The sequence below is a fragment of the Capra hircus genome, chromosome 4 (genome assembly GCF_001704415.2).
Source record: "Capra hircus breed San Clemente chromosome 4, ASM170441v1, whole genome shotgun sequence".
Taxonomy (NCBI): domain Eukaryota; kingdom Metazoa; phylum Chordata; class Mammalia; order Artiodactyla; family Bovidae; genus Capra; species Capra hircus.
This window is the reverse complement of record NC_030811.1, coordinates 13,843,711-13,855,279: the sequence shown is the minus strand read 5'-3', so window position 1 is coordinate 13,855,279 and position 11,569 is coordinate 13,843,711. Positions and strand designations below refer to the sequence as shown.

At 56.3% G+C, this 11,569-nt stretch overlaps 1 protein-coding gene across 1 annotated transcript; it reads right to left on the bottom strand.

Annotated features, from left to right (window-relative positions):
* Window positions 207-9,824, bottom strand: FAM131B (family with sequence similarity 131 member B). The gene is made up of 7 exons (XM_018046842.1): window positions 9,660-9,824; window positions 7,053-7,162; window positions 6,715-6,750; window positions 6,356-6,449; window positions 5,852-6,049; window positions 3,679-3,822; window positions 207-3,511 (listed from the first exon to the last, which is right to left on the bottom strand). Exons 1-7 carry the CDS (start codon window positions 9,685-9,687, stop codon window positions 3,039-3,041), a joined length of 1,083 nt encoding a protein of 360 aa, XP_017902331.1. The 5' UTR covers window positions 9,688-9,824; the 3' UTR covers window positions 207-3,038.

The window sequence follows — 11,569 nt, the reverse complement described above, 5'->3', positions numbered from 1 at the left end:
AGCCGCTCAGTCATGTCGGACCCTTTCCGACCCCATGGACTGCAGCACGCCAAGCTTCCCTGTCCATCACCAACTCCGAGCCTACTTTTATGCCTCTTTTAATTCCCATCCTGGTTATTATCCTGTGCCCATCCCTGGCATCCTCCTCCTTCCCGCCCCATGCCCAGCCTCCGCCGCCCCCCAAATAAGACACTCATAGCCGAAGGTGCCACCAGTGTTTAGTGCCATTGAACACAGCCTGGAACCGTCTCCAACAGTACACCCCTTCCGCCTCCCCAGGGCCAAGAGAGAGAGGCTGCAGCCTGGGGAGGGGGCCTCGCAGTGGGCCCTGGAGCCCCTGCTCCTGTGTATATAATCTATAGTATTTATATATATATTTATATATAATTCTCTCTGTAATATATGTCATAGAATCTCTCTTGGGCCTGGGGTGGAAATGTCACATTAAGAAAACATGCTAAGACTGGCCATAAAAATGGATATTTCCCAGACCTGGAAGACGGAGTATGGGATGTACAGGTCGGGCGTGAGGAGAGGTAATAACTCATTCACCAAGATTCCCTCCTTAAGAGGAAGGTGTGTGGGGGGTGGGGGGCGATGGGGGGAGGGGAGGAATGGAAGATTGCGATTTTCCTTAAATAAAGTGAATTGAAAATGAAAGTGCACCCCCCCCCACCAGAAGAAAATAATTTAGCAAGAGCAGTTTCATTCACAATGATATAAAAACAGCCCCGTTCTGGGGGCTGTCCTAAAACGTGCTGCACAGCCTTTAACCCCAAAGAAAAAGCAACCCTCCCCCACCCCCAGCAGCCTCTTCCGGCACATGCCCCTCCCCTCCCCCTAAAATAGGCTACAAAGCAAACCCCATGCATCCTAGCCTCCAGCACCAGAGAGGCAGTCCCTCCCTTGGAAGAGTCTTAAGAGGGTCCCAGGCCAGCTCCTCGGGTCTTCTGCCTCTTCAGACCGGAGGGGAGCTGCTTGCAAAGTGCAGACCCCTCCCCACCTGACCTCTGGTCTGCAGCGTTGCCAACGCCCCGCAGAGGCTGAGCCCCTGCTCATGCTCACATCTGAACTCTGCTAGAGTCCTTCAGAGTTTTAGCCATCTTTTGGCAGGACTGGCAGGGACCGCTGGGCTTCCTCAGGGAAGGAGGAAGGCGAGAACGCTGCTTTAGATGACCTTTCCTGACTCCACAGGGCCCTGAGCGGAAAAGGAAGTGTTGATGAATGAATCCGCTCCCTGGACTGGATGTCCCCTGCGGTCTGGGGGTGGAAGATGGGGCACGAAGCGGGTGAGAGTAAGGAGAAAAGGATGATGCCTTAGAGAGAGGGCAGGGTGCACAAGGTGAGGAAACAGGGACCCCTTGAGAGGAGACCGTGACCCTCAAAACCCCAAGGACCTGCAGCAGTAGGGGCAGGGTGGGGCCAGCAATGTCCGGTCACATGATCACACACAACCCGTAACCCGCTTTGGATGAGGTGAGCTCACCTATCTGGGCTCACCCTGCCCACCCGTTTCCTCCCAGAACCACGACCCCAGAGGGTGGCCATCCTCCTCTCCCCCAGAAGACGTGGGACGTGGCCTCGGTTACATTTCAGAGGCACGTGTGTATGACACTGGGGGCTTGATGGGGGGCAGGGTCGTACATGGACGGAGCCACCCCAGCGCTCAGCCTCCTCATTCTGCAGCCGGGGCCGGGGTGGCTCTCCACTCTACCCTTCAACCCAGCCCCCTGCCATCAGGCTCTGTGACAGAAGTCCTGGGGCTTCACCGGTTGCCCAGAGGTTCCCCCCCACCCCACCCTCCACCCCAGAATGGTGAGTCCGTGTGGGAGAGCAAGCAGTTTCAGGGGCTTATGCCTCGTTGTAAACCATCCTGGAAGGAAGAATACCTCGTCCTCCTCTCTTCCTCTTCAGGTCTGGGGCGGGAGGGGGGACACCTGTGAGGTCCTCCCAGGAGTCCCGGGAGGAGGTGAGGAGGGGCAAAGGGGGCCAAGCACCCTTGCTGCTCCTCAACCAACACCAACCCCCTCCCCTGCCCCAATCCGGGGGGTGCCTGACAGCACCAGACCCCTCCCTCCACCCCCACTCAACCCTGAGTCCCCAAGAAGTTATAAAAATGTAGAAAAGGCAAAGAGAAAAGTGTAAACAGCTCCAGAGAATTAGGGCTGGATGGAGGGAGGCAGCTTCATGCTTCCTGTCTGGCCGGGACTCCAGCATTCCGAGTCTCCCCTTGGAGGGGTGGGCTGGGGCTCCCAGAGCAGGGGATGTTAGAAGGCAGAAAAAGGGAAGAGGAGCTGGAGCAGCCAGCCCTGGTGGGGGTCCTTTCCCAGGCCGGTGGGGTCCTCTGTTCATCCACTGGATATACTCAAGATCTCAAAGCACGTGGCCTGTGTTTGTCCCTGGTCTCACCAGTGACCACCGGGCCCCTGTGCGTCCCAGCTGCCATGTCCACCTCCTCCACGACCCCTCATCTCAGAAGCCAAGTTACCTCTGAGGGTAGAGACTCCACCCTCCCAGGGGATGTGGTCTGTACGTTGCTTCCCCCAGCCCCGGGTCCATCTAATCACATCAAACAGCCCCGCAGGTCCGTGCCTCATAGGAGGGCTGAGCCTGGGCCACAGCCAGAGAAAAGAGTTGGGAAGAGCAAGAGTGACGTGGAGAAAGGAGGCCTTCAGACAGCCACAGTGGAGGCTTCTGGAAGACGAGATCAGGGAGCAAAGAACAGCGATCCAGGGCACGGCGCTCCTGTGCTCGCGATGCACACAGGGGCTCCGCTGCCGCAGACCCAGAAGCCTGCAGGCAAGCGAAGTTCCGGGCCATCTTGGTTGCCCGGGCCTCAATTCCTGGACCTGTCGTCTCTACAGCATAAGCCGGGATAAAATTCCACCCCGCCCCTCCGTTTGGCTGGCGAGGACGCCTGGACTCATCAGGGTCGTCTTGTCCAGGTTTCACGCGCACTGCTGGGGGAAGGAGGAGGGTGTGGTTGCAGCCAGGGCCCTCAGGCGGGAGTGGACGGCTGGGCGAGGAGTGGGAGGAAGCTAGTTGTTGGCCTCGCCTTCCTCCTCATCAAAGGACTGCACGCCTGAGGATGTGACGTCAGACACCTTCCGGCTGAGAGCGGTGGACAGCTCGGGGTCCTCGCGTGGGGAGAGGGACTCCAGGTCCCGGCATCCCGCATCCTCTTCCTCCTCAGGGGCCAGCGGCCTCTTCTCCTCCTCCGCGGGGCCCCTTGCCAGGTCCACCCCGCCCACCCCTGGAGCCCAGTCAGTGTCTCCTCCCAGCAAAGACGATGGCTCCTGAGCAGAGTATCCAGAAGCAGGTTGGGAAGGTCCCATTTCATGCAGGCTAGGCTGTGAGTCATCAAATGCAGGCCCGAGATAGGATCCTGTGGCCGGAGAGGCAATGAGGGACTGGTCGCTCGCTTCCCAGGCATCCGATGACCCCAGACAGTACATGCCCTGGGACACATAGGAATGAGGCCAGCCATCCATCGGGGCTTGAGCGAGGGCATCTGGAAAGAGATGGTGGGGGAAAGGAAGGTTGGTGGGGGCCCAGGACATCATCAAAGGCAGTGACAGGAGCACAGAGAATTGGGGGTGAGATGGGGGTGGGACGTGGCAGGCAATAGGAAAGCTGCTGTGGGCACAGAGTCGTAGAGATGAATGGAGGTAGCCTCACCCTGACTCTCCATCAGCTCCTGGTAGTTGTCACTGTAGTTGCAGCCCAGGGTTTCCTGGGTGGAGTTGACACTCATGTCCTCACCATCCATGGAAGACCAGGCCATGAGTGTGGCCTCAGAGATGGCAAACTGTTCCATGACGCCTGGGAGAAGAAAGGTAGTTAGCATAAGATGCCTCCAGGAAGCCTTAGACACAGGCCTGGGGAAGGAGCATCAGTGTGGTGCTGTCAATAGGAATATAACACGAGTCATTTGTGCAGTTTAAAATTGTCTGCTGCTGCTGCTAACTCGCTTCAGTCGTGTCCGACTCTGTGCGACCCCATAGACGGCAGCCCACCAGGCTCCCCCGTCCCTGGGATTCTCCAGGCAAGAACACTGGAGTGGGTTGCCATTTCCTTCTCCAATGCATGAAAGTGAAGTCGCTCAGTCGTGTCCAACTCTTAGCAACCCCATGGACCGCAGCCTACCAAGCTCCTCTGTTCATGGGATTTTCCAGGCAAGAGTACTGGAGTGGGGTGCCATTGCCTTCTCCCTTAAAACTGCCTAGTAGTCATATTAAAATGAAAAAGAAACAGGTAAAATGAATTTTAATAATACATCTTTAATCTATATAAAACTGTCATTTCAATGTATAATCCATATACAAATTATTGAGATATTTTACGTTCTCTTATTCACACAAAGTCTTTGAAATCCAGTTGATATTTTGCACTTATGGCACGGGTCCGTTGGACTAGCCACATTTCAAATTCTCAGCCACATATGGCCAGCGGCTACTGTATCGGACAGGACAGTTTTTGTATATGCCCTAAAACAAGGCAAAATCATGGGTGACTTCCCAGGTCAGACTTAGAATTCCTAGGGGAAAGAGTTGGGGGGGGGGATCTTCTGGTGAGATATCATAAGGGATTAAAATTGAGGATTTCCGGAAGTTTATTTTTTTTAGGAATGGTAGCTAGTGCTAGGTAGTCAAGGCCAGAGGAATCTAAATGGGAGGGATTGTAGGTCTACAGTGGTATCAGGCTGAAAGTTTAAGGTCTGGGATGGCAAGGGAGTGGGGATAGAGTAATGTAGGTGCATAGACTTGGGGTTCCCATGCTAGTCAAAGCCATGAGTAAGTTGAAGCCTACTTTGCTAGCTGCCCTGCATTACCCCCTACCTGTTCATCTCCCCACCCCACTGGTATTTCTTCTGCCATGCACACCACCGGAGCTTTTTCTGAAGTATCTTGTTGAGATCTGCCACCAAGGCTTGGCCAATATTGCTGTTATTTAGTTGCTAAGTTGTGTCCAACTCTTTTTCGATCCCATGGACTGTAGCCCACCACGCTTCTCTGTCCATGGGATTTCCCAGGTAAAAACACTGGAGTGGATTGCCATGTCCTCCTCTGGGGGGGGGTCTTCCCCATCTAGCGATTGAACCCATGTCTCCTGCATTGGCAGGCAGATTCTTTACCTCTGAGCTACCAGGGACGCCCCTGGTTAGTGTTGTAAGTACATCATATGCCTGCCTCCTGCCTCTACTGAATAAAACCTCTTCTGTACATACCCTCTCCTCACCCAGGTCCCTTGATCTTCTGGTAGTTGTACAAGTAAGTTGTCTGTAAGTGAATCCATGACAGCAAAGTGCTGATGCGCAAAGGCTAGAAGTGAACCCCAAGGCTTTTCTTTCTTTTTCATCATAAAACATAAGTAGAGAGAGACTATTGAAGTCTAAGGCCCCTGCTTTTTTTTCCCCTGTTAGAGGGAATCCAGAGATTGGACAGTCCTAATGTGGGAGAGAAGACATCAGGTGGACCCACAATCTCATGTTAATTTCCCTCAACTTCTGAGATGATGATAAAAAATAAGTTTGAGGGACTTCCCTGGTAGCCCAGTGGCTAAGACTCCGGACTCCCAATGCGAGGGTCCAGGGTTCGATCCCCGGGAACTAAAATCCCACATGCCACAACCTAACACCCAGTGCAGCCAAATAAAAACAAATATTAAAGAAAAAGTTTGAGAGCATTTATCAGAATGAACAAGTCAGAGTCCTTGAAATTCAAGCTAGATGGGAAATGAAGTCTGATGGTCATCATATGGACAGAGTCAGTCCTACCACAGGGGACCAGGTTGAAGAGTGGGTCTTGGCCATCCTGAAAATGTGTCTTTCGAGGGGCTGGGGAATAAGTACCTGCGAGGAAGCGGGCCTCCTTCTCGCCGTCGCTGAGGTCGGAGTAGGCATCTGTGTCCCTGCGGACGGCCTCGTGGCTGTGTTGCGGCTGAATGGCTGGTGTCTTCCCCCAGCCCTGCCACTCAATCATGTGGGCCACTCGGCCCTGTCCCATGGCTGTGGGCTTTGTCACGTGGTCCTTCATGCTTCTCGAAATCCCTGAGGGGCCAGACATTCCCCACGTCCTCCAGAACATCACACAACAGCTGTACCAGATTCCCTCAAAACCCCGTTATCCCCACCCTAGCCCCATGGGATGCTGTCTCATGAAAAGGGCAGGTTATGCCCTGAGACACCGTATATGAGGGGTGGTCTGGAGGGTTGGAGGGGCTTGACAGAAACGGCAAACAGGCCTGGAGTATGGGGATGAGGGTGTGTTTTCCAGGCCTGAACCCCAGGGAGCCTGAGGCCAGAAGCCCACAGGTAGTGTCCTGTCTGAAAGCATCCTCAGGCGGGGAGTCTCACCTGAGAACGATGACTTGGCCAGGGCCCCAATGCCATAGGCGTTCGAGTTTCGCTTAAGCTTCGGAAGGATGGAAGTGGTGTCCTCCATGGAGAGCTGGGAGGGGGACATGGGAGATGGGGCAGAGGGATAAGAGAGTATGGGATGCTTGTATGTTCAGAGGAAGGATCTGAACTAGGACGGGTGATAGGAAACCCTGATACCCAGGAGGCCCACCTCCCAACCGCTCTTGGAAGTTTGGGGGTATGTAAAGAACGTGAGAGCTTCCAGGGCCCACTGGAACCAGGGACCTCTGTGATCTATAGCAGGCCTACCGGAGAGGAGTTAGGGGGGAGGTCGGGGGTGGGGGGACTGCACTCACATTGATGCCATCCCAGGAGAAGTCTGTCCGGGTTTGCTGCAAGGAGAAGAGGAGAGGGGGTGGGTACCCGGGACACTTCCTCAGAGGGCCTTCCAAAAGTGTGTGAAGTAGGGAGGGCTTTTCTGAGAGTCACATCAGGAACTTGGGGTCTCGGTATGGAGCACTGGGCTTGTATTTGAGGAACAGAGGAGGAACATTCAGTGAAAGAGTCAGTCTGGGAGTGGGTCTGGGATGTTATCCTGGAATTCAGGGAGATGGCTGAAGGACTGGGTTCGGGGGTCTTTTTGAGCTCTTTCAGGAGGGCAGCTGAGCAGGGGAGTTGGTGGGGGGGTGCTCACCTCGGTGGATGGCCGATGAAGGCTGCTCCCGTGCAGCGAGCTGGTGCTGTCCATGTTGATTTGGTCCACATCCTTCAGGCCCTTCCAGTCCACGGCGATCACCTCATTTCCTGCGGTGGCCAGATGGTGAGTTGCGGCCCTTTCACATCCCCTACCCCCCGCCCCCCTGACCACCCCGATGGCCCCTCATTATTCTCTTCCTCCAGAATTCTGATGCCACAAGTTGGGGGCCAGCCCCCCTCCCCTCCCTCAGACACTTTCTCTACCAATTGCCTATTCCCCTCTACATCTCCACTCACCCCCAGTTTTTGGCACGCTGAGCTCAGTCAAGAACAGCACACTTAGGAAAAGGGTCCCATGAGCTTATTTGTTGCTCTTGTTTAAATGGAAGGGCCAGTGGCTGGGTTTTAGCAGGAAAACAGTTCTCCATTCTGTCTCAAGGGATCTCTGAGGGTTCCTTTATGGGAGTGCCTGGGTTCTGTACTTTTCCTCTATTAGGTCTCTACAAACAAGGGCAGAACTTTTCCGGAGCCAAGCCTCCCTCCTTGTTGGCTTTATTACATGTGAGGTGGAAGGATTGCATCTTCCCTGGTTGGCCCTCCATGGGAGCGGGTGGATTTGTATGAGAGTAAGGAGATTTGGTGGGGATAGAGGTGAGAGCTGGGTGTGTTCACCTAGAATCAATGAGAGCAGAGGAGCAAAGAGATGGGATCATTCTACCTGACTGTGGGAGACGCAGGCTAAATGAAAGAGAGAAGGGAGCCAGAGGAAGGAGAGCAGGGGGCTTTGAAAAACAGAAACTAAGGGAAGAGGAATTCAAGTCAGAGAGAAGACAAAAGACAATGGGAGGGAGTGGACGGAGTTTGAGGGCTGATGGGGAAACTGGAGGGCCTAGGAGGACGGTCATTGTTCAGCTCAGGCCAGAGCTCCTCGTACATGGAGACTGCTGGTGTGAGGGCAGGGTGTGCCTCCTGGAAGGCTTGGGGAAGAATCACTTGGGTGGTAGATGCTGGGCATTCAAGCATAAAGTTTTTTGATTCAGAGTTTAGGATTAGGGGTCCACTCTTGAGAAGGGGGGAATTGACTGTGATCTTGGGTGGCAGCAGGAGGTACTGGGTGTGTAAGGATGACATGGATGCTGCAAGCCTAAGGACTGTGGTTGACAGGTCTGAGAGAGGAAGGACCCTACAAAGCGGGCACTTTCTCCCTGGGGCTACAGGCGAATGGTGCCATGGGTCAGAGCAGAGGAGGTGTCTGGGAGGGAACAGGAAAGATGGACATCTGGGCGAACAGAGCGGGAATGGGGCAGGCAGGGAACCACCTCTGAGGGGAAGGGAGATGGGGAGGGCAGAGTGGGAGAGAAGGGTGGGGGGAGGTGGCCTTTGCAAGAGAGGGAGAGCTGAGTCAGAGTCGCGGGGGGCAGGGAGGGGGAGGGAAAGAACCCCGAACAGAGGTGAAAGCAGAGTGGGGCAGGGGGTGGGGGTGGTAATCCATGGGAATACATCCGTCTCAGAGAAATCAGGCTTTTGGAGAGTGAGTTCGTTTGCAATAATAATACAAATTGTTCTCTCAGCCTGAGGTCACTGGGGCATGCAGGCGGGAGAAATTGGGAGTTGGAAAAATTGGGGGGTTGGGGAGAGGGTTGGATCAATCTGTTGAGCTGTGAGAGCGGAGTGGGTGCACTGGGTAGGGGAGAAGGGGTGGTAGCAAGGCAGAGGGGAGAAGTCTTAGGAGGCGCCTCGCTTCCTTCCTCAAGCCAAAGGTAAATAAAGAGCCGGCCCCGCCCCGCCAGCCCCGCCGACAGGTGCAGTCGGGTCCCCGGTTCCCTCCGCCGTCGGCCCCACCCTCCGGGGAGCCGGCTCCGGACCCCTCTCCGGCCCTCTAACCGCCCCCCGCCTCCTCCGATATCCCCGGCTCGTCCCCTCTACCCCAGCCCAGCGCGGCCCCATTCCCTCCGGGCGTGGAACCCGTTGCCCTCCCGGAGGCACCAGGCTCATCCCGCCCCCGCCCCGGAGGGAAAATGCACGTGAACAAAGCAAATCGGGGGAGGCAGGGACGACAGAAAAAGGCAACGGAGAAGGAAAGAGATGGGGGCAAAACATCCAAGCCGGATGGAGGCGGGGTGCGGTGGGTGGATGGGTGGGGGGGCGCGTGCGAAGGAGACTCGGGGCTGAGACTGAGGCTGGGGGGTCCTTCGAAGGGGGCGCTGCTCCGGACACGGAGTGGGGCGAGAAGGCGCTGGGGAAGGCAGGGCCTGGAGGTGGAGGGTGCAGGACGGGAGAGTAGAGGAGAGCCACGGAGAGGATGCCGGTGGGGTATGATGGAGAGGAACCGCGCCTGGGGGAGGGCGACGGAAGGAAGCTAGAGGGAGACGGATGCAAAGAGCCCGGAGGGATGCAAGCCCAGGAGGCGCGCGAGGAGAGCGGGGAGAGATGAAGGCAGGGACCGCGAGGGCTCGGAGGGAAAGTGAGGAAGCGAGGCCGGACCGGGCGGGTGCGGAGAGAGGGATCCCGGGGAGGGGCGCGGGGCGCGGTGGGGGAGGGGGCTGGAGGACCGGGCCGGGCCGAGCCCTGCCTCCGCCAGCGCCCGCGCCGCCGCGGTACCCACCCACGGTCCGGGAGCCGATGCAGCCCATGGCTCCGGGCCTCCAGGCCGGGCCCTCACCGACGCGGGGCGGGCGCCGGGGGGAGCACCGGGAGCCGCGCCGCCGCCCCAGCCGCTCTGCAGCGCCGCGGCCGTCTCCGCTCGGCTCCGCTCCCCCCTCCCCTCTCCATCCCTCCCCGCGGCAGCCTCCGTCGCCGCCGCCGCCGCCGCCGCCGCCTGGCTCCCCCGCCCCGGCTCGGCTCGCGGCGGCGGGGAGGGGGCGGCCCGGGGATTGGCTGCGCCGGCGCCTCCCGGCCCTTCCCCCGACCCCGCCGCTGCACTCCCCGCCGCGCTCCCTGGGGGGAGCCTCGCCGCCGCTTCCCTCCCTTGCCCTTCTCCAGCCCCGCGCGGGGGACTGCTCGCCCGGTCCCCGCTGGGCTCGGGGCGGGGTAGAGGCGGGCGGGGGTGGGGGAAGGCTGATGGAAACCCGGAGGATGCCCGCCTGGGGTCTCACGAGCCGGGCGGAGAGCCCCGGGCCCACCCTTCGAATCTGGGGGATTGCTTTTGAGGGTCGAGCTTGGGGATGCCTAGAGAGAAAGTGGAATGAGAATAAAGCCTGGATTTATTGGGCCTTGGCCGCCAAATTCCGCAAACACTTGTTTTCTTCCCGGGGTGGCCTCGGGGACAAACGGGAGCGTGGTTGGACGCGGTTGGAGCTTCCTGTTCGCTGTTTTATGCGCCTGAACAGATCGCGAAGTCTTTGCAAGCGGATCGCATGTTAGACTTCCCAGGGCTCGGCGCTCGCGGGAAAGTCGGGCATGCGGGGACGGTGCAGATGACCTAACTCCAGGTCTGATTGGGGAGGGGGAAATAGAAGATCCTTCAGTCCCATCTCCAGGCTAGCTAGAAGACAGTTTTATATCCAATGTAACTTTTCTGAGCCATGATCCTCTCTGAAAAACGAGCACAACCGTGTCAGAGGCGGTCAAGAGCCCGGAGGATTGAAGTCTGGCTGATGGGGTCGGGTGAAGTAGGTACTAAGGGCTTCCTGGGTGACAAGGGTCAATGGGCACTATAGTTACAGCAGAGAAGAAATGGAGTCCAGAAAAGTCACATGAGAAAGGAGACACCCGTTTATGTAAGCCCAACTCGGTGAGCACAAATGTCAGAAGCAAATGCTAATCCAGGCTCTGCTTTCACGTGCCTCCTGATGTTGTACAGGGAGCAGGGCAGTGGACCAGGGGAATCTGGTGTGGGCATGGGACAGGGAGAGAGACCAAGTTTCATGGGTACAATCTTTTAAGCTTTAAATATGAATCGGAAGCGGAACGTTAGAGTGATAACCACTACATTCTGTGGAACCCCAGATGAGAGATATGGGGAAAGATACTAATAATTTAATTGCAGATTTGGGAGATAGGTTGATGGAGACGGAACTGACCTTTGGTCTCTGTGCAGGAAGAAATAAACCGGATCTACATCTCTAGAACCACAAGAGAAGACAGAACAGTGGTCAGTAGCCTTAGATTTTAATCGCCTTGTGTATTTTGTGGCAGGATTTGCTATCTTAGTTTGACAGTGGAGGGAATTAGAAAGTATTCTCCCCCTGGTCAGCTTTTGTTGGTTATACACAAGAAGAACAAGGTGGATTTTGCCCTCCTGAAGTATAATGTCTAGCTGCAAAGGAAAGAAAATAGAAAGATAGTTTTTTAAAAAGATGAAGAAACAGCCTCCATTATTGTAGTAATGCTCGAAAACCCCTGTTGTTTGAGCAAAGGAAGCACTGACTCTCCAGGTCGGAAGTCATGAACCAGGTGGCCAGCTCTGCTTTCTCCTTCTCACCTGAAGCTGTTCTTCCCTTGGAGTGCTTTCTGATTCTACTATTCTCATGAGTACTCTGGTCCAAACATGGATAACAAGCCCCTCCCTGGGTG